The 22,959-nt window shown below is 38.6% G+C and overlaps 4 protein-coding genes across 4 annotated transcripts; all 4 read right to left on the reverse strand.

The window, feature by feature from the left end:
* Positions 1–105: 105 nt before the first annotated feature.
* Positions 106–946, reverse strand: LOC125540722 (defensin Tk-AMP-D1.1-like). The gene is made up of 2 exons (XM_048704301.1): positions 648–946; positions 106–501 (listed from the first exon to the last, which is right to left on the reverse strand). The coding sequence occupies exons 1-2, from the start codon at positions 709–711 to the stop codon at positions 338–340; spliced, it is 228 nt and encodes a 75-aa protein (XP_048560258.1). The 5' UTR covers positions 712–946; the 3' UTR covers positions 106–337.
* Positions 947–2,316: 1,370 nt separating this feature from the next.
* On the reverse strand, positions 2,317–4,430 carry LOC125540723. The gene is made up of 2 exons (XM_048704302.1): positions 4,325–4,430; positions 2,317–2,914 (listed from the first exon to the last, which is right to left on the reverse strand). Exons 1-2 carry the CDS (start codon positions 4,335–4,337, stop codon positions 2,589–2,591), a joined length of 339 nt encoding a protein of 112 aa, XP_048560259.1. The 5' UTR covers positions 4,338–4,430; the 3' UTR covers positions 2,317–2,588.
* A 10,560-nt stretch (positions 4,431–14,990) lies between these two features.
* On the reverse strand, positions 14,991–16,494 carry LOC125534781. Its single transcript, XM_048697888.1, has 3 exons — positions 15,569–16,494; positions 15,148–15,336; positions 14,991–15,059 (listed from the first exon to the last, which is right to left on the reverse strand). Exons 1-3 carry the CDS (start codon positions 16,244–16,246, stop codon positions 14,991–14,993), a joined length of 936 nt encoding a protein of 311 aa, XP_048553845.1. The 5' UTR covers positions 16,247–16,494.
* Positions 16,495–16,516: 22 nt separating this feature from the next.
* On the reverse strand, positions 16,517–20,189 carry LOC125540724 (putative disease resistance RPP13-like protein 1). The gene has a single exon (XM_048704303.1). The coding sequence runs from the start codon at positions 18,657–18,659 to the stop codon at positions 16,527–16,529; it is 2,133 nt and encodes a 710-aa protein (XP_048560260.1). The 5' UTR covers positions 18,660–20,189; the 3' UTR covers positions 16,517–16,526.
* Between the last annotated feature and the right edge of the window lie 2,770 nt (positions 20,190–22,959).

The raw sequence follows: 22,959 nt of genomic DNA on the forward strand, positions 1-22,959 counted from the left end.
AAAGGAAAAAATCTTCACGAATCTCTATGTAAAATCAAATGGCATAGGAGTTTGATGGTACTTAGTTATGTCTCATCTAGATAAGAGCTAGGCACACCCAGAAAGAAGAGAAAAATACAGAAAAAAAGGAGATACATGTGATCCCATGAGCACTCTCATGGGCCACACATTTTCTTTGCTTTAAAGAAACAAAACATGTTCCTTCATTCGAACCCAAGGATAACGCCGCGGTGAACCTGGAACTTTATCAGACATACGAACAAAGGTAATTCAAACCATGTGAAGAATAAGTTCATAATTATCACCATCCAACCACCTAAATATATCATGATATCTTCTAGCACTCCTTCGTGCACATGCAGCTCCTCTTCAAGCCGGAGCACTTGCCGCCGGTGAACCCCTCCGCACCGCACACACCGGCGCAGTTTGCGGACACGAAGCACAGCCCGTTGAACCGCTCGCTCTCTGTCTCACACTCTCGTGCCTGCGCTGGCACCACCTCTGAAAACAAACATGAATAAGCGCACATGGTTAGTTTTTTGAACACTAATCAACAATAATAAACCAACCCAAGAATTGGAGGACACTAATATCATATGCATATTTACGTGGTTTTGTTCTAGCAACAGGAGCGAAACGGTACTTACCGGTGGCGACGAGGAGCAGGAGGAGGATGGCAATGGCCTGGAAAAGCTTGTGTGATGACTCCATTCTTCCTTATTTGTATCTCCCAAATCGCGCCCTGTAAAATGTACACTTATCTGGGATTGTAAAACTCTGAATGACAAGTTAGGGTCGATGCTTGTGACATGCTTATATACGCGTGCAGCCGCAATCACATATACACGGTGATGCATAATTCAGCACCACAGGAACATCTCGGATCAATATATGGAACATACTAATAACAGGCTTGTATGTGCACGACCGCACAACGCTGATGACATGCAAGCAAATGCATAATTCAGCACCACATGAGCATCTCACACCTATATGTGCAACTACCTAATAATAGCTGTGCACCAGGAGCAGCCACGACCCCCTGCTGTCACCACATGTTATCATCATGAAACTACAATTTTTAGGCTAACAGACTACTAATAATGGGCCTGATTGCTAGGTTGAATTTTTTTTGTGGGCGTCTAATTTGTGGTTGGTCGTGCAGGGGAGGGTCATGGACAGTTTGTGTACCCCACTCTCCTTCATCTTGGAAAATATGTACATTTCTGTAAGAGAAAAGTATGTTTTTAGTACCTCAAGTTCCTAAAAAGTACAGACTTGGTCCCTCAAGATTTTTTGGTATACATTTGGTCCCTCAAGTCTCAAAACCGGACAAATTTAGTCCAAAACCAGATTTTGACCGGGTTTGACCGCGCAGACTTTGACCAGCTTTGACCGACGAACAGTAAATTCGTAAAAAAAGTCAAACATTTCAAAAAAATCTGAATTTTTTGACATGCAACATGCGCAAGGTGCGTGGCAAATTTCCTCGTCTTTCGACACTTGAGGCGCCCGTGGCAAAAAAAACAAAAATATACTCTTCAAGTCTTGATAAACAGTAAAATTAAAAAAAACTGAATTTTGTGGGGTTCAATATACTGGTGTGCACAAGGCCGGTGCAAAATTTTGGCATCTTTCGACATTCGAGAAGCTCGTGGCAAAAAAAAACAAATTTTGGCTTTTTTTGTGAACGAAAATTTGTTTTTTCTGCCACGAGCTCCTCGAATGTCGAAAGATGCTAAAATTTTGCACGGGCCTTGTCCACACCAATATATTGAACCCCACAAATTTCTAATTTTTTTATTTTTTTTGTTATTTTTTCTATTTTACTGTTCACTGGGAGTAGATTTTTTGTTTTTTTGCCACGTGTACCTCGTGTGTCGAAAGACCCGGAAATTTGGCACGCACCTTGAGCATGTGAGCATGTTGCATGACAAAAAATTTCAAATTTTTTTTGAACTGTTTTTCATTTTTTTTACGAATTTACTGTTCATCGGTCAAACCCGGTCAATGTCTGTGCTGTCAAACCCAGTCGAAATCTGGTTTTGGAGTAAATTTATCCGGTTTTGAGACTTGAGGGATCAAATGTATACCAAAAAATCTTGAGGGACCAAGTATATACTTTTTAGGAACTTGAGGGACTAAAAACATACTTTTCTCTTTCTGTAATATACATGTACGGATAATAGAGACCAACTTTAACCTTAAAATTCAGATATTACTGATAAAAACAAGCTTGAGACACTATATAGATTTGTCTACTAGTACTGGAAAGTAGTTCTACTTGAAGAACGACAAGGAATCACATGGAAGATATAATTATAAATAGTGGGCATTACCATGGACCGTGGGCATGTTTATTCTGCAGTGTATAGTACAATACCATGTACAATAATTAGTACAGCAATAAGTAGCTTCATAATCCAACATACCATCCAAGTCTTACAATATATCAGTTCCATATTATATTACACACACATATATAACAGAGAACCCACATCTTAGTGTAGAAATTGCCAACTTGATAATTTGTTCATCCATGGATATATATCAGATTGGTGCCCATGGTCGTTTGTCTTAGTTCATCATTATGGTTTCTTGACCTGGTGGGTGTGGATGATGATACCACGGAACTGATCCCATGAGACGTCGCGGTGGGACTCCGTGGCAGCAGTAGTTTTAGCATTTGATATTTCAGCGTTATTGCTTGCACCTCCTGCATCGGTCGCGCCGGAAACCTGCCCGCCAAGCGATGGATCCATTCCAGTAAAGGATACTTTCTGCTCTGCTTTCAGCTCTTTGCGAGAGAATGCCACTTGGTTCTGGTATGCACCACCCTCCAGGACATTGTAGGAGAACATAATTACAAAGACAAGTAGTAGGAGAACGGTATGTCTCTTCACCATTTTCTTCGCTGAATGAATTGACACAGATTTTATATGAATATAATATATGTACATGTAATGAAGCTAGAATTCAATGAGAATTTTAAATTTCGTAAGTGATACTAGGTATGCTACAATACTAGATAGGGTAGAAGGAGAAAATAAAAGGGATTTTAAACCTTCATGATCAGATTATACGTGTGCACATAGTGGTGTAAGAGATTACATATATATACAACAAAGAGATTAACAGGAGTGCAGGCGGATGAACTGCTTAGTTGTTGTGAAATAATTCTCAATTTGGATAACTGATACAACATAGATGTTTTATTAGAGTAATCTGAGGCACATAGTTGATCTACTGAGAACCAAGCAAAGACACCAAGATTTGTTAATGAGGACCACCGAGCTCGGCTACATTCGTGGGGCATGACTTCGGGCGCTCCTCCCGGTGACACCGCTAAAATATTGCAAACTGACCACCTATGCGCATGTGCTATTATATTGGCATATGTTACATTGTGTGTCTACCCTCACATTGTATAACAGGTCTAGGATATAAGTGTCCTATTTGAACAAGACTCCATGCCCTGCCTACATATAGTACAACTCCATCACCAACTGTAACATACCTTGTACAAAATATTTGGGACAACTCTAATAAGATTTTCAAAATTATTTTTTAAAATATTTTGTTCTGATCTAGCACCTAGCGGAGAAAACTTAGACATATTTTCGAGGGCAGTAACAAGTGAAATCGATCTCACAAAGGATCCGATAAGATCTAACAAAAGAAATTTGGGGCATGTTGGTTAGCAATATGGATCACACACGACAAATTGCTGTGCTCCATATTACTCCAAAACGGTATATCAAGCATTTTTAACCTGTGACAACTATTTGACATAAGGTGCTGGTGGGAATATTGTTAATAAATGCTATTTATTCAAAATCCCATGTGGTGACATACAATTGAGTACTCCCCCGTTCACAAATATAAGATGTTTTTGATATTTCTATATGGACTATATACAAACTGAAATGCAAACACATTGATACGTGTCTATTTACATCCGATCCAGAAAAAAAAAGTTATAACATCTTATATTTTTTAAAGGAAGAAGTAGAATACATTGTCAGTTTCAAACATATTACCCTGCCATTGATTTACAAGTTGTTGATGCGCACAATTTTATGCAAAGTTATAAATACTTTCTCTAAGAGTTTTGGTGTGCACACGTGTATTACTTTGTTTCTAACCGGCAACATAATTATGTTTGTCTCACTGAATGGTTTTGACAATCAGAAGAATCTATATATTTGTAAATAGAATGTCTCATATCCTGACATACTGATAATGAATTATAAGGGATTGGTACACCACTTTATAGAGAACATGCATTTATATGGAATATGGGGAAAATATCATACAAACTTACATGGTTCAAGCATCTCCCTGATGGCAAGTATGTAATGCTCAAAACAACTAACGTGCCTATATATAGGGGAAAGACTCAATGATATAACTTAAAAATAAAGATAAACATCTCTCATATTCGATAGTGGATGTCGAGCATGCGCAGCTTTTACATGACTAATAATCATAAACACAAGTTGTGTCATTTCCAACATGTCCGACTGAAGCTGAAGTGGAAAGCATAATTTGTGGCCAATATAACAACAAAGTGATCCAATGGTGCACTTACCGAAGAACCACTTTGGTTTGTCGGGGTTATCCCAAGATAGTTTATATTCCTTGTATGGTTTTACATTTCCCCGCACATATCTATATTTGAAAAGTAAATTGCATTTTACTATAACCCATATATGTTTGGTTAACTAAGTCTATCCAAAGGGATGGGGAAATGATCATCATGTTTTTGGCACACCTATATGCACTTATTTTGCATCACTCAAAAGGTAAAGGTTTTGTTGTTGTATTGAACAACTTTCAACTAAAAGTAGTTTCATTCTACAGCACTAGATATCATAGATATCATGATTTTTCTAACATAGTCCAGGTTCTTGTAATATATCGTCCTCAGTCATAGATCTTCACACCATTGTACACTATGATCTCTAAATTTAATGTTTCCTACAACCCACAAACCAAAACATAATTTAACACCAACACTAGATTATATCATATATGGAAATTTTGTACTAGATTATCATTCTAATTACTTGTGCATGCAAATTCAACCTACCAATCTCTAAAAAGAAAATACATAATCTCTCTCTCTCTCTCCCTCTCTCTCTCTCTCTCTGTTGCATCCAGTGACAAAGAGTATTACTCCCTCCTTTTCAGTTTATTAGGCTCGTCTAAATAACATAATTTCAGTTTGTAAGGGCCAATGCTATGGGAATAGGCTCCTTTTTTCTCCCAAAATGGAAGCATAATATTCGCCGCATCAATTAATTAGGCGGAAGAGAATTGACCAGTTAATTTAAGGAGAAGCGGGTGAAAATCGATTCCCCTTGCTTTTTTACTCTTCTTGTGGAACCAACAAATGCATGAAGGCGAGAGGGCAATGCATGCTCCACAATTATGTGGTCCAGCGATTAACTAGGCCCTCCTTGGTTAAATTAATTTTTTATATATGAATAACAAACCGAAAAGGAGGGAGTATAAATGTATTGAATGTTTACCATATACATACCCTAAAAATCTACCTGCTGCTGGCTAGCAGATCTATCTTAGGAAACTTTCATTATGGCAGTCCCAGTGCTCCACCTTGTAATATATCTTAGTTATGACACCTAATTCAAATCCTAATGTGTCACCCTATTTAATGAAGAAAAAATAGAGTTATCGTATCGTAATCAAGATATAGTTGTTAGCACCAAAATGAAGATAACTCCATCACAAAACACATTATATGAGAGCCATTTTAGATACAACAATAATATACAATGCATTGGAGGGGTTATATCTAAGTGCATATCACATGAATATGATATAGTCTAGGACATAATGCATAGAGAGTGGCCCATATATAGTTAGATAAATTGCCATACGCAATTATTACCTCTATCTGGGTTTATTAGGCCCCATTGTATTTTGGTCTAACTTTGACCATGTATTTGAAATATATATATATATATATATATATAAAGTATATCATATAAAAAGTGTATTGTAGGATTTGCAATTGAAACCGATTTTCTATGGTATAATTTTTGTGACATATACTTTACGCTTTATTAGTTGAATTCATGGTCAAACTTTGGTCAAAATAAAAGAGGGCCTAATAAACCGGGACAAAGGGAGTAATTACAAACCGTATGGGGCGATGTATTGCATCAGATAGTTCAAAAACAAATAAATATATGTGATATATTTCATAAACCGTCTTTATATTTAGTAAATCTAGTTCAATGTATGGAAGAGAAAGGTGTGATAGCTCCCATGTGTCCCTATACTCTCTATTAACAGTAAATTCAAATAAATAAATAAATAAACTTAAACTTTGCAACATCAAATATGCTCAAATGTATTAGGTGCTTGCAAATTTTGATAATGAAATATCATGTAGACAAAGGTGTACATATATCAATGCTAAAAGTGCTCAAAAGTTTGAGCACTGAAATCCTTTTTCTTGTGTAGAGCTCCTTGAATTTATTTTTCTTCATGAAAACTTGCAAGGACCTTCAAAGTTTGAGCATATTTGACGTCGCAAAGTTTCATATTCTTTTGATTTTGTTTTCTATTTTTTTGAATTAAGTTTCATAGAGTGTAGGGACAAGCGGAGTTGAAAAACTAATCTTATATATGGAATTGTTGATCATCACAGCTGGATCATGATACAAAGACAATACATTTTTCAAAGCCGTATCTAATGGCGATTAATTATCAGGGAGTGGTTCACTGTACATGTAGTCTAAGATGACTGCTTTGTATTAAAATATTACTTGCTCCGATCCAAAATAAGTGTCGTAATTTTGAACTAAGGTTAGTTCACCTTACTTCAAAACTGCGACACTTATTATGGATCTGAGGTAGTAGTTTTAAAGGTGGATAAAAATCATTTTCCTTGCTACTGCTTTGTTCATCTTGTTGAAGTGCATGTACTACCAGGCTCAGCTCACCTGTCATGAGGGTAGGAAACAACACCAACTATGCTTGTCAGCATGTCAAGTTCCCTTTCCTGCCTGGTTTGGACTAAGTACGCACATCCCTAGCTAGCTCTATATCAGGATAGCTGGCCACTAATTAATTCCCACCGTAGCTAGAAAAACCATACCCGATGAGACAAAATCATGACTGATTAACCGTAAAAATCATATATTATTGACAGAAAAGGCTTCAGCTACTATATATATATATTAATTTGTCTAATAGTTTTTGAAGTTGGTTTACTTGTAGAATGACAAAGAATCGCATGGAACATATAAATAGTTGCCATTACCATGGACCATGAGCTTGATTTATTCTGCATTTTAGTACACTACTACCTTGTACAATATTAGTAGAGTAGTAAATAGCTTGACACTCCAACACACCATCCAGGTCTGACAAGCAGTTACATTACACACATAACAAAGAACTACATCTTAGTGTAGAAATCATCAAGTTGATAATTAATTCATCCATGGATATCTAGTTTCTGCCCATGGTCCTCTTTCTTAGTTCATCATTATGGTCTGTTATAAGGTGGTGGTTTGTGGTTAATCCCACGAAAATCTTTCACAGAGACATCATGATGGGAATCTGCGGTAGTTGTAGTTTCAACATTTGCTATTTCAGCATTATTGCTCACACCTCCTGCATTCCTTGCACCAAGAACCTGCCCACCAAGCGATGGAATCATCCTACTAAAGGATGCTTTTTGTTCTGTATTCATCACATTGCGAGAGAATGCAACTTGGCTCTGGTGTGCAACGCCCTCCAAGACACTGTATGATAACACAATTGCAAGGACAAGTAGTAGCACAATAGTGCTTCTCTTCGCCATTTCCCCACTGGATGAGTTGACACATTTTTGTCAAAATTGTCTGATATGTGCATGCAATTAAGCTAGAAAACAAGGTAGTAATTTCGTGAATATGAGATATATAGGTATATGTGACAAGAATATTGACAACAGAAAATCAAACGGAAAGGTTGAAGATCACAAGCATTTATAGACTTTAAGATGAGATTATATGTATCTATAGAGGTGTAAGATACTATAACTAAGAATTTACTAAGAGTGTAAATGAATGAATTTCTTATTTGTTGGTTAGTCATGCATTAATTTGGAGATTATATAGATATAATGAAGTGGTTTTCAAAATTATCTCCTGGAAGATTTGTTTCTGCATTCTAGAACTCTAAGGGACTAAAGATCCTATATGATCGAACAAGATAAATTTCAAGCATCTTTATTGGCATTAAATTGTGCAAGTTTCTAGTAGTTTCTCGTTTATTATTCAGAAGCAATAGATCAAACATTTTGAATACAATGATAAATATTGAACCTAAGGTGCTAGTGGAGATATTATTAATTGATTCTATCTATTAGAAGGCCATGTGCTGACACACAATTAAGTAAAACACATGGTCAATTTTCAAAGATATTACTCTGGCCATTGGTCATAGTTATAAGCAAAAATATCTCTCACAACTACTTATTTTTGCGAACACACATGTATTAGTTTGTTTTTAATCTGACAATGCACTTTTTTCTCATTGGGAATCACAAGATTCCAATGTTGGAACTTACTAAAAATGAATTCTAATTTATTATATCACACAAATACTATCCAGCACACACAGTAAATCAAATATGGGAAAATATTATGACAACTTACATGTTTCAAGCAACTCCCTGCTGGCAAGTATGTAACACTCGGTGCAGTTAACATACCTATATATAGGAGGAAGGCTCAAGGTAGAAATTGACAAAAAAAATATAACCATCTCTTCTATAGGATAATGGATGTCCGGCACGCGCAACTTTTACATGAATCGTAATCATAGACAAAAATCAAATTATCTTTGACATTTCAGCGGAAGATGAAGTAGAACGCATAACTTGTAACCGATATAACAAGAAAGGCGTACAATTGCGCTCTTACGGAACAACCACCTCAGTTTGTCGGGATTATCCGAAGATATTGTTTATTCCTTGTATATCTCTTCATTTTCCTGCACATAGTTATATGTGAAAATTAAATTGCTTTTTACTCTTAAACCATATATGGTTGGTTAATTAAGTCTATTTTCCAAAAGGATTGGCAACTGGTTATGATGGTTGTAGCACACCTAGATATACTTATTCGTCGTTACTCAAAAAGCGAAAGCATTTCTTGTTGTCTTGAAGACCTTTCAGAAGATAAGTAGTCTCATTGTACACCACTGTCTAGTTTCTGGGAATATATTACCATCGGTCATAGATCTTTACTTTCCCCTTATGAAGTATAGCATATATAACATCATGATCCCTAAATTTAACAATTTGTACATCCCGTAAAGTTACTTGAACACTACTTGTGCATGTAAATTCAATCTTCTAATCTATGAAAGGAAAAAATCCAACCTTTAACATATGCACATATTATGTGGCGTCCGGTAATGAAGAATAAAGTGTAGCTAGCTTAGAGTGATAAATGCTTACCCTAAAACCCTACTCGAGGCGAACTATCAGATCTATCTCTTGAACCTCCATTATATATCCAGAGAAATTACCATAGGTGGTTCATTTACGAACTGTATGCGATCATATACTGCCTCAGACAGTTCAGCACACACACACACACACACACACACACACATTGATAGGACGTCTTTAATTTTTAGTACACCTGGTTTGGTTTACGGAGATCATCACAGGTAGTTCATGATGCAATGATGACACAATTGGCACAGTCGTCTCTGATGGCGATTACCAGTGAGGGGTACACCGAATATATACATGGTCTAAGATGAGCGATCCAGGATGGTTTCTCTCTATTAGTGGTGTTAGCTATGCAGAGGTAGGCCGGATGATTTTCCTAGCTACGTGCCGCTTTGTTTATCTTGTTGAAGGACTACCAGGCTGAGTGTCACCAACCATGAAGGTAGCAAACAACATCAACAATTCTTGTCAGCTTGTGAAGTGTCCGAATTGATTTGGATGAAGGCACGCGCATCACTAATTCTCGCTAGCCACTAAGTGCTGCCAGCTAGAAAGGTCATATAGCTGATGAGACAGAATCATCTCTCCAATAACGCTATCCCCAGCCTATAACATTTCTTTCAGTCCAGCAATTGCCGTTATGCTTCATAGCCAGGTAGACCTTATCATTCAGTATATATTGGTTGGCACTTAGTGCTCATGTTTTCCAGCGAACACTATCTTATATTGCAAGAAATATGTTGGTGTGCATGTGACTTTCACAAACATACATAGCCCATTTCTATGCGGCTAGCAAAAAGTAATTATTTCTTATGGGAAATATTCCTCCTGAAGAAAGATCAGCCGTTGCCTCTAGTCCATCTAGTCCAGTCCACTAGTCTGATATCATGATTCGCTAGCATATCTAGAACGATCATGATCCCTCCATGAATATAATTAATATGCCTTGCAATGTACTTTGCTTACAAAGCATCTTCTGTTGGTACTGCTCACGGTTTTGTAGGAAAGCTATCAGTGTATTACTTAATAAATACCATCATTGGTTCGAAAAACTGTACAAAATAGTGTGGAGACCCTCAGGTTGCGATGATATTTTTTTATTTTTTGCAAATAGGTTGCGATCGATATCAATAGAAAAGCAGGTGTATAGATAACTTTGATTCAAAAGCACAGTGGATATACTCTTATGCCAGTCTCCTTTTTTTTGAGAAAACTGCCGATGTATTCGTCATGCCATGGCAGTACAAAGAATAAAGAAATTATAGAAATTGCATCCATGTCCGTAGACCACCTACCGACGACTACAAGTACTAGGGTGAGCCGAAGGCGCGCCGCCGTCATCGCCCGTCCCTCGCCGTAGTGACCAAAGTTGTTGTAGTAGACAACGGGAAGTCGTCGTGCTAAGATCCCATAGAACCATCGCACAAAAATACTAACCATCATCGATGAAGAGAAGTATAGATCAAAAGGATCCAACCTATAGACACACAAACGAAGAATTCACCCGATTAATCAGTTAACATGCCAGTTAATCGCTACTCATAGCATGGCCTAATTGAATAACACCTATTTGTCGCCTTAACTTGTTAGGCCGATTAATTGGCCAGTTAAACCGATTAATCAGTTTTCATGCCAATTAATCCCTGCTGGCCCATTAACGGGTGGGCAAACAAAGACTAAATTTTTGGCCCATAACCCCTTCCGGCCCCATGACGCTCCTTAATAGATAGGACTAATAATTTTACCTCCTCTCTATACTTTTCATATGTGTATGGCAGCATATTTTGGTATACTACATAGCTGGGAGCATGAGAGTATGGTATAATACATTAAAAAATCTAGATATATGTTGGCAAGTTTCTATTCAATCTACTGATTAATGGTCGACCAATTAATCCAGTTAATAGGCCGATTCACCGATTAATCGCTACTCCTAAACTGACCGAGCAGCTACCAGTTAACGATTTCTTAAACATTGACGAAGACAGAAACACTGGACTAAGCAGATTCATCGAAGACCCGTACCGACCTCCCGCGAGATCCGTCGGAAACACACCTTCACACGCCCTCCGACGACGCTAGACGCATCATCAGAGTAGGGGCTAGGTGGAGAGAATCTTATTCCATCTTCAGGGAGTCACCACCGGCTCGTCCTCATGGCTTTAAAATGTTCGTGGGTCAATTTTTTAATTATATCATCTCATTGCAAAATTTATCACATAGTCAAATCCATTTTATATCATGCGAATCGTTTTAATTGGTTCTTTAAATTTAATGAAGTTTTTAAAATGTGTTCTTTTTATGAGAAATTTCAAGAAATGTATCTACTTTAATGGCCCACACTAACTACGGTCCATTTAAGGTTTACATGCGAGTTGACCAATAAGTGGCTATAGTAGGTGCGAGATGCGGAATCCTATTTCACGCGTAAAGCCGGGGTAACAAGCAAGTACATACCCCCGGCACGGTCGTGCGCTGCCTCAACGGTTGTTTGATCTTGATTTTCTTTTCTTTGCTCCCCATGTTCATTTTTGTCGATTTCTCATTATTTTCCTTTTTTTTCCTTTTTTTCATTTCACATATATTTCCTATTTTAGTTTTTCTCTTTTTTGTTAGGCGGGTTGTTTTTCTTTTCTTTTTTTTGTGTGGTATTGTTTCATATACTTCTTTCCCGCAAAAAAAAGTATTGTTTCATATATTTAACAAATAAATGATATCTATATAAAAATTATGAACATTTTTATAAACTTATGAAGGTTTTTAAATCTATGGACTATTTTAATTTATTATTTTTAAAATTCTATTGCCATTTTAATATAATCTATGAGCATTCAATAAATTTTTGAAAAAAATTAAATCAATGTTTTTGAATAAAAAGTGTGAACAATTTTTAAAATTCAGGAATAATTTTTAAAGTCCTGAACATTTTATGAAATCATGAGCATTTCTTAAGCTTCTAAAATTTCCTTAAACTCATAAGTAGTTTTTAAATTCATGGAATGTTTTTAAATTAGTGATCATTTGAAAGTTTCTGAGTATTTTTAAAAATGTATGATATTTCTAAAATTGATGACTATTTTCCTAAAATTCTTGAAACATTTTCAAATGTCTGAAAAACATCTTTTATTCTTGAGAGAATTTTAATAAATTTATGAAATGTTTTTTAATCTTTCAAATAGGGAAAAAATCATCTTTTTAATTATTTCTAGAAAAATTGAAAAACCAGCTCGAAAGCCGAGTGTGGCGTGCTTCGTGCACTGTAATGTTCCGGTACATGGCCTACCAAAGAAAACCCCCCGAGAGATGGGCCCAGCCCATGTACAGCCCTAGTTAGCTTATTCCGAGGAAAACTGGTGATTGCGTTGGTGTTGCGCGTTTGCTAGCTATCCAACGCATAAAACTCTCGTGTGACATGGGGGCACCCATCAAAGTACAAAAAGGGTACCTAAAAAAATCAAAGTGCACAAATTTGCATCATCTTTGGCCTAAATTGTCTCTTGTTAATTTTAGTTGAAATTACCAAACTATTATGGCGTATAAAGACGAGTTCAAAGTCCTTTCAAAAGGCGCTAAATTGAACGCTACAACCAAATTCATTTTTCTATGCGCAAAATAACTAAATATCTGTATATACATATACATATATTCACTTTCTCTTTTTGTGGAAAAAATCTACCAGAATATGAGTTGGCATCAAATCCAATTATAACGAATCAAACTCAATTCTCTGACCCAGCATTTGGAAGGCCGAATGGGTAAATGGGCCAGTATGACAGCGAGACTGACACTGCCCCAACAAAAAAAAAACGCTTCTTCGGCCCCTCTGTTCCAGCGGCCGCCCATGTCCATCCGTCCTTCGCCGTCGCCGCCGGTGGTTTCCGGTGGAGGCGGGGGACGCCGGCCTCTTAGATCGCCACTCTCATCCAGGTGAGTGTCCCACCTACATCGCCGGTCCCCAGACCTCTCTTCCTGTAACCCAATGATGAAATGCCGTTGCTTACTCTGCGGTTGCCACCGATTTATCCTCGCTAGCTGAACTTCAGCATATGACCCGCCCTTGTTCCCTGCGATTAACTCAACTCATCTTTTCTCGGTACTGATTGTTGTTCTCGTTGTGGTTTACTCCTTCGTAGCTGCCCCTGCGTTTTCCTCAACTGGTGCGGATCTGGATGTCAGGAATCCGGTAGTCTAGTCTGGGGATTCGTGATTGGAGCCATGGAATTTCTATCATCTGTAGCAGTGGGACTAGTGTCTAGTGTGGTTACTGCTACCACAGCTTCTTATTCAGCTGAATTTTATTTTCTTTATAGAATCATCAATCATGTTCAGTTTTGTGTGAGATAATTGTAAACAGAGCCAAGGGTTATATCAGAGTTATGTCGTGACTGCGTAGCTGTAGGCTAGTAGCCATGCCAATTACAGATTGGCTGAATGAATTCATGAACATTGGTTTGAGCTGTGGCAAGATACTTGTGTCATTCTTTCTGGGTGGGATGAATAAATGTGCCATGTCAAATCATCAGATTATAGATACTTGTGTCATTCTTTCTGGGTGGGATGAATAAATGTGCCATGTCAAATCATCAGATTATGGTCAATGTTGAGGTAGATAAATTTTAAAAAAGACCATCACATAAGAAATTAGCTACTCAGAATAGTCAAATGCTCTAATATTTGAGAGAGTGCACACACGAGTGGTTCACCATTAGATGAGTGAGTACGGGCACAATTAGGCAGATGGCATGCCAAATTTAATGTTGATCATCTAATTTGATCTTTTGATAATGAACTAAGTAGTTATCTGTCTATCGTCATATCCTTAATTTTCCCAAGAATAGAAGCTTTTATCTGTTGGCTGATGACTAGAAAAGCCAGCACTTTGTTGAAGTTGGGCACTTTTTTTTCTCTGGCTCCATCCTTTTATGAGTTCATATATGGTGATCTATGTAATCCTCGGCAAACTAATTGAAGGTTTATGTATTTTTGTTACTACTTACTACTTACATTTATTATGATATCAACTTACAAAGTGTGCAAGTAATTAGGAGGCTGAGGTATTGTAAATTGGGGTATCCACTTACGGATTATGACCCTGTAGAATTACAAGATTATCTCCTTTTTTAACCAGAATACACATAAGTCATGTGTATCATTTCATTCAGAGGGATATGAGGGTAAATAAAGCCTTTTGACACTACAAAAGACAGCAGGCTAACAAAAGAACCCAATGCCCAACCAAAACATAAAAGCTATCTCTCCCTGGAACAACCGATCTACCGCGCATCCTAACTTTACTCACTTTGATTCTGTCCAATAGAGGCTGCAATGAAGTTTGCCACCAATGATGACATAATTGTTAGAGTGGGTACATATTGTCCAGAGAGTGAGAAGAAATACAATTGTGATTCCCTTGAATTTGCTAGCCTGTGCAGCAAACCCAATGGAAGACACGGCAACAATTCTGTGAGACTAGTGAACTGAAGAGCTTACAGCTTTTGTTCTCCAATCAACCACCAACATGTTGCACCGGTATAACCAATACCCTGGACTTCATACTGAATACTCTCCATTTCTTCTGCATTTCCAAATGAACTTCTCAGTGTCGATGAATATTATGTGTTGGCATTCGACTGGTCACAAAGTTGTGGGTCTTGCTGAATGACCTGAACGTCGAGAGATCCCAAGACATCAGCATTCCTTGCATTCTTGCTCAGAGCCTTCTGAACAGTGTGCTTGTTCATGATGCTTGTTGACGCAAGAGAGAATAGTATTGGCAAAGGCTGCTCATTCCAGCCCTTGTTCAACCATCTATTATTCCAGAACAGGAACTTCTCGCCACTTCTACTTCCTAGCTGCAAAGAAAGCAAACGATTGAAGAAATCATGAATCTCCTATTTAACATTGATCTTCCAGAACAGCACTCCATACATCTTATAGATAGGTACAAGATTGATTAACATATAGATGTTTCTTCAATCTCTATTTGATAAGAAAGAAAGAAAATATTTTGTCATGCTTACAGGTTTTCTATTCTGATGATGTCCTTGCTCTTTTCCTTGCATTTAAAGGTTCCTTCACAATGACCGTTGTGTTGTTACTTGTGTTGATCTCAGAGGAGAGCTGACCAAATGTTTTGCGGCATCTTATGACAGTGAGTTTCTTCAGGGAAAGAGGCAAACCCATCAGGGGAAGCAACTCAAGTTTTGGACATTGCTCTATGTACAGAGACTCAAGAGATGTAAGATGAATCATGTTGGATGGCAGTGATGTCAATTCTAGGCAGCCAGTGAAGCGAAGTTCCTTCACTGAAGTGAGTTGTTGCAGCCATTCCTCATGAGCCTTGTCAAGAGCCTCCAGGTAGTCGCATGAGATATCCAGCACATGAACGGTCGCTAGGCTGCTTGTTTGAAGAGATCTAATGAGAAATTCCAAGCAGTCCAGGGAAAGCTGAACACTGAAGAATGTGTTGACATCAGCTGTATCTTCAGGTTCACAACTGGTTATATTCTTAGAGGTCAAATCAGATACTGAAATTTTGATTTTGTTGACTGATGGTGGGAACGGCAATGGCCCCATTAACTCATTACATTTCTTGATACGGATGTCACGCAGGCGAGAAAATGCATGCTGGTTGTTCTCAATGCCTGACCATCCTTTCCACTGAGTCATGCCTTCAAACAGAAGCTCTTCTAGTGATGGAAATGCCTCTGCAGTGTTGCCATAGAATCCAGAATCAATATTTTCCAGTTTCTTCAAATGCATTATCTTTAATATCCTCAGGAAGGGTAAGCTCCCAAAAGGTGGAAGGGTCTCCCATTTATGGCAGGAGAGCAGTTCAATGTAGTGAATATTGGATAAGTATTCAGAGGATAGCCAAACAGGAGACTAGATTCCCGTGTAATGTTTCACACAAAGCTCTCTCAAGTTGCGATTTGGTTGTAATCCTTCAAATACGCCCTCACGATCACTGTTGGTGATGCCCTGTTTGAGATGATTCCACCAGAGTGTAAGCTTGTTCAGGTTCTTCTCAAATAATTTTGCCTCATTTGCTTCTTTCCTGCATCACATTCTGAAGATTTGTTATGATTAGCTTCCCTCGAAGTTCATTCAACTCTCCCAGTTGGCATATGCTTCTTCCCTGCGTTATATTACTCTTCACTTTGTACTCCTCTAATTCCTCAAGGGATGTTAGCCTGCCAATCCATTCTATGCCAGAAATTATTTCCTTTGGCCCCTTTAAGTATCTTAACTGGGTCAGCCTGCTTAAGCCCTCTTGAAGTTCTCTCTTCATGGTTTTTTCTTGGTGAACTTGCACATTCAAGCCATGTAAATTGTAGAGTTTGAATAATGACTCGGGAACGTTGATAAAGCTCCTACTTTCATGGATGTTTAGGTACCTAAGGTGGACCAAATGCCCGATATTGTCTGGGAAAATACCATCAGGATTGTGCAGTATTAAGACCCTTAAGCTTCTTAGCTCTTGGAGTGTCTGATCAAGAACATGGTTGAAGTTTGACGAGGCGATCCTTTTGCTGGAAGAACCTTCTTGTGCATTGCTTATTATTAAGCTTCTCAGATTTCTTTTTGATTCTTTGAATTCTTCCAAACTCATGTACAAGATATTGCTTGCAGTGACATATAGGTGACGAACATTTCTCGGAATACATACATTTCTTGAATTCTTCTCAAAGTCATCGTCTATTCGGAAGTGTTCTCCATTGGAGATTGACTCTGCAAAATCATGTAGCAAGTTGTGAACTACATGGTGGTCCTCTTGGTTGGGTACCTTCTCAATGAATGAAAGCTGCAAGAGATCATTGATATATTGATGTGCAGTTTCATCTGGTGTTTGCGTGTCAAGGAAACCATGAGCTCTCCACATCTGTATTAGCTCATCTCCTCGAAGGTGGTATTTCTTAGGAAACAATGCAAAGTAAACAAAACATTGCTTCAAATGGTCAGGAAGATGCTCATAACTCAGTCGCAATACTGGTATAATATCATCTTCCTTTTGCTCTATTTGCCACAAGTTCCTTCCACAGATAGCCTCCCAATGTTTTTCTTCTAGCTTCGGTTTCAATGAACCTCCAACTGTCTTTGCTGCTAAAGGTGATCCCGACAACTTGCTCATCACCTCTCGGCCAATTTTTTCCAGTTGTGGAAAATCAGAAGGATTTGCATCACCGAATGCACCCTGTGAAAAGAAACCCCAGTAGTCTTCATCTTCTAAGCCTTGTAAGTGCATGATCTCTGTTGATTCATTCATGCTTGCAACATTTTTACTTCGAGTTGTAACTATTACTTTGCTTCCCTTACCAGCAAACCGCAGGGGTTTGCATAGGTTCTCCCATTGGCTGCTCAATTCATTCCATACATCATCAAGGACTATCAAAATCCTGTTCCCATTCAGCTTTTCTTGAAGTATCCGTTGAGCTTGATCTAAACTACTGCTTTTCAAGTCAGCGGATATGGTGAGATTATCCGACTGTACCATTTCTTTCGTTAGACGTCCGACATCAAACTTTTCTGAGACATGGAGCCATATCGTGAGACTGAAGTCACTTTTAGCATGGAGGTGGCTATAAATTTTCTGCACTAATGCAGTCTTACCAACACCACCAATGCCAACAACTGATATAACATCATATGGCTGACTGGATTCTTCATTTATCTGCGTAAGTAATTGCCTTAGATGTTTCTCTTCATTGACCCGACCAAAAAACTTTGAGGGGCCTTGCATGGATGTTGTTGTACGCTGCTGAATGGGTTGGTCTGATCTCTTGTCCTCTAGCTCCACTAACTTCAGGAACATGGGCATCTCACTTTCAATCTCAACTAATCTATCCACTGCAGAAATTAACTTGTTGATATGCTCATCCGAGAAATGGAAGCGCTTGCGTACACAAACCGGCTGTTTTACAGCTGAGCCGCTGCTAGTGATGGTAGAAGCAGTGGTGGTGATGGTTGTGGATGTAGAGGAAGAACCAGCTGTGGGTGAAGCAACAGAACTAACCTTGCCCTTGTCTTCATCTTGTGCTTGAAGAACTAGACAGTGAAAGGAATCAAGAACATCCTCAGCCTCAAAAGCAGCATCTTTGATTCTCTGTAGCCAGCTTCCCATGGTTGTGTTCCTAGCTTGCACTCTCTCAACTATGCTAGGCCTCCTTTGATTCATAGGATTTGCAGAGGAATTTTACAGGATTGACACCCTCTGGAATTTTTCCTTTACGTGCTGTTTGATTCGCTGGATTGCATTCCTCGGGAACTAATCCTATAGGAACTTCTTAGTTCATTTTCACAGGAAAACAAGCATGAGGTTGGACTTCATGGAAAAAATCCTCTGTTTTGCTACCTGACGTAGGATTTCAGTTGACAGTACATCCTGTTCCTGTATGTTTCCTATTCCTACGCTTCTCAAACCCTGTGAATCAAAGGAGCCCAACGTTATTTGGATTGATGATAGTTTCTTCTGCACGATTCTTAGTTTCTCCGTTGTATTTTGCTGTTGCCCCTGATCTCCAGCATAGGAGCACACCTTATCAACTAGCCTGCTGATGAAGGGTGAGGCTACCCATCCTGCTATTTCTAGAGCAACCATTATAGCTAAGATGATGTAACTCAAAGGAGTTGTCAAATGCTGGTTTCAAGTAGCCACATACAGGAAAAGAATGTTGATTTGAAGAGAGTTGGTATGTGGATGCAGCCAAGAGAGAATCATGAGTATAAAACTAATGTTGTCCTTAGAAACTGCCCCGAGTTGCATCGTCTTGTTTGTTTACGCCCATATTCTAGTGAATTTAGAGTACGTCGCTTTCAACTTTGTTTTTGCCATTTTCCTTTGTCAGTGTGTGTACCATAATTTACCTGAAGGTGCTTCTAAGTAACAGACAAATATTATCATGATGTAATGTTTTTTTGTTTGTTGGACAACACTAAGACTGAAACTGGAACCTTTCGCACTTACCTTCAGTAAGAATCGTGAGTCTCATTTCAGCACCTTGAAGCAGGCAACAGTATATAGCTTCTGTTTTGGTAGTAATATTCTTCCTGGTTCAGTCCCTTGTTAGTTAGTAAAACTTGATCCCTTTGGGTGTCCGTGCTATATCATGATTTGTAGTCCTCTAGATTGTACATTCTTAAACAATGCATTAGTACCATTGTTCTTGTTCCCATATGAATCAGCTATTTGTAATTTATGCAGCATCTGGCCCATGCACATAGTTAAGTTATTAATTCTTGAAGGGCTTAAACTTCTACACCACTTCATTTTTTCATGTATTAGATCTGAGAAGCAACAAAATTTGGACAGAGTGCTCCAATTGGGCTCAAGTTGTAGCCCAATACGGATAGTTTATCTTAATCTCAGTTCAGAAAATTGCATGGAACTTACCCGGGGCTGGAAAAAATAATGAGCAGGACCAATAATGTCCAAGGCTAGCTTTACTATCATATAGTTCACTGCTTAGGTTATTGTTAGCACACGCAGAAGCCAAATAGTGGCGGGCTTGTTTCTTGTTGTTGTAGCTGTCATTTCCTCTCCTTGTCCATTCCTATACATTGCCTGGAGCTTGTGCTCCATCGGAAACACCCCGTCCACATCAGCTTAGCATTGCAAAAGGCTATAATACTTCACGTTTTCTTGTAATCAGCACGCCTTGGTACTAACCAATTTTTTTAAGCATTATTGTAATGTGCTTTCAGATAACTGACAAAAATAACCACATTGTAGGTTCTGTGAGCCTTTGTCTGGAGAGCAACAGAAATACATGGCCGGTCGATGAATTTCAGGTTCCATTTTGGCAGTTATGTGGTATGCACAGTTTCCCCCTTTCCCCTGGCGCTCAACCCTGGGAAGACAAATACATGGGAAATATTTATTGTTCTTTTCTTGTAGTCATGCTGCTTTAACTGAATAATCTATACTCTATGGACTGTTGGCTATTGCAGTTATCGATACTCATGTTTGTTTGCCCTCACAGTATCAGGCCTCATGGCTCGGATTTCCTAGCGCTCACCTCAAGTTTTTTTTAGAATCAGCGCTCACCTTAAGCAAGGGCAAAGGAATCCTCGCATGAAGATCAGGGCAGTTGGGTTTGCCCAATAAGCGAGAATATTTCCTTCTCTTTCTTGTTTCCTTTCCTCTTTTCTTTTCTTTTCCTTTCCTTTTTCTATATTCATTCCACTTTTTATTTTGACTTTTTCTTATTTTTGGCCATTTCCCAATTTATTTTATTTTAAATTTTATACTGCCTTATATTTAGAGTTTATTTTTATTATAAACAATGAACATTTTTTTATTCACAAACATTTATTATCATACATGTGGACATGTTGTGCAGTGATACATAAATAACCCCTTTTGAGATTTGTGAACCTTTTTTCTATAGTCATGAGCAATTCTTTTGGAATACATGAAAATTTTCAAATGGGAATAAAAATGGTACATATAATACAAAAAGCTTTTGTGTGATTTTATGGCATAGGAGTATTTTTCATTAGTAGCGTGGAGATCAACTGTATGAACAAAATTTGATATCAGACGGAATGTTTTTTCCTTGAGTCAGCCTTGATTTGATTTTTTCGTAATGGGCCTAAATTCTTTTGGGCTTGTTGTCTAATCCGTACACTCGGTGATATGAAGCCTCTTCCTGCAAAAAGGAAAAAGGGAAATTTGTATGAGGCTCACATATGGACATCTGTAGTTGATATGAACCCCTCAAAAAAATCTGTAGTTGTTATGAGGCCTCTTCCCGTAAGAAAAAAGGAAAAGAGAAAATTGATATGAGGCCTCTCAGTTATTTTTTCAAAGGAAATGGCAGATAGGCTTGAGGGGACCTTATCTTACAACAATGTACATATGGATGAGTTCTAGAAAAAACATATGGACGAAGGACTAAACAAAGGTGGTACAGTAAGAAAGCACCGAATGGCTGTGCTGGAGACGAAAACATAGTTGTATAATTGTTCTGTGTAGGGGTGTGTTTGCAGGATGGCTGGAGTCACTGTTGTTTTAGTACTGATTCTTACCGATGATTTTCCGTCTCACGAACCACAGGTTACAAATAATGTGGACTGTGTTTGACATTTTAAGCTGTTTCGACGATGATTGCGTGCCGAACCACCGGTTACAAATGGTTTGTGCTATTGTTTGTCATTTTAGTCTGTCCTGACGGTTGTGTTGTTGATAACGGTGTTAATTGCACATTGATCGGCCGTTCTCCAATTTTCATTTTCTGTGCTATACTGGTCGATTTGTTGCAACTTTTCTTTTCTCAAATATATTGTTTTGATCTTTCTGTGTCACGGTGGCGGTGAAGAACCTGTTGACTATAGCAGTCGATTCTAACTTGGGAGCACTTGTCTAGAGCTGGCTAAATTCACAGCTTTGTAGTCTTGTAGACAAGTGCTTCTAAGATTTGCGTGTGTTCCTTATTTCGGGACTACTATTTGTTCCTATTTTTCATCTTTGATCCTGTCTCTTTGCTGGCAGTTTAATTACAGCCAACTGAACCTCACGTCTTGTTGTTTTCCCAACAGATGTCAGCTCCAGAGTTTTTTTCTTTTTTGCGGAAAGTTGTATGCTGATGACAAGTCACAGAAGGAACTACGATCTCTTTTTTTTTTGCGAGAAGAAGGAACTGATCTTTTTTTTCGAGAAGAAGGAACTACGATCTAATGATTTAGGGCATCTCCAGCCGTTGGCCCCCCCAGGACGCATAAAAATCACCCCCTGGGGGCGAGCCGGCGATACAATCGACGCTGGGGGCGGTTTTGCGCCCAGTCGTCGCCCCCAGCTTGTCCCCAGGCGCCGAAATTGGCCCACTTTGCAGCCCAATTTCGGCGAATAAAGGGCCCATATGGACGAGAATAGGCCCATATTTGGCGTGGTTTCGCCGTGTCTCGGCGTTCAATTATCAACACAATTATTTCTTATCACATATTTCATCCCAGAAAAATCAAATACTTCAACAAAATAGTACAACAACAAATAGTTCAATACAAATTATATAGTTCAACAAATAAAAACTCGTATTTCATCACACGGCGTCCCCCTTGAGCCTCCATAGGTGCTCAATCAGATCTTTCTGCAGTTGATGATGCACCTGTGGGTCTCGGATCTCCTGACGCATACTGAGATAGGCAGTCCAAGTTACCGGTAGCTGGTGATCAACTTCGGCTAAAGGACCCTGCCTGTAGTATGGTTCAGTGTCAAACACTGGGTCTTCTTACTCGCTCTCGATGATCATGTTGTGCAAGATGACATAGCAAGTCACAATCTCCCACATTTGATCTTTGGACCAGGTCTGAGCGGGGTACCGAACAACAGCAAATCGAGATTGGAGCACACCAAATGCCCGCTTGACATCCTTCCTGCCAGCCTCCTGAAGCTTCGCAAACCAGGCGTTCTTGCCTCCTGCCACAGGGTTTGAGATCGTCTTCACAAATGTCGACCATCTCGGATAGATGCCGTCAGC

This window comes from Triticum urartu, chromosome 2 (genome assembly GCF_003073215.2).
Source record: "Triticum urartu cultivar G1812 chromosome 2, Tu2.1, whole genome shotgun sequence".
Taxonomy (NCBI): Eukaryota; Viridiplantae; Streptophyta; class Magnoliopsida; order Poales; family Poaceae; genus Triticum; species Triticum urartu.

What these genes read in the sequence shown, in the direction of transcription:
- LOC125540722 (XM_048704301.1), bottom strand. Translation starts at nt 711, where the DNA reads ATGGAGTCATCACACAAGCTTTTCCAGGCCATTGCCATCCTCCTCCTG. An exon ending in CCTGCTCCTCGTCGCCACCG is followed by an intron (nt 502 to 647) that starts GTAAGTACCGTT and finishes GTTTGTTTTCAG; the next exon opens with AGGTGGTGCCAGCGCAGGCA.
- LOC125534781 (XM_048697888.1), bottom strand. Translation starts at nt 16,246, where the DNA reads ATGCATTTGAAGAAACTGGAAAATATTGATTCTGGATTCTATGGCAAC. An exon ending in ACACAAGTAACAACACAACG is followed by an intron (nt 15,337 to 15,568) that starts GTCATTGTGAAG and finishes CTTTCTTTGCAG; the next exon opens with CTAGGAAGTAGAAGTGGCGA. An exon ending in TGGGATCTCTCGACGTTCAG is followed by an intron (nt 15,060 to 15,147) that starts GTCATTCAGCAA and finishes TTGGAAATGCAG; the next exon opens with AAGAAATGGAGAGTATTCAG.
- LOC125540724 (XM_048704303.1), bottom strand. Translation starts at nt 18,659, where the DNA reads ATGAATCAAAGGAGGCCTAGCATAGTTGAGAGAGTGCAAGCTAGGAAC.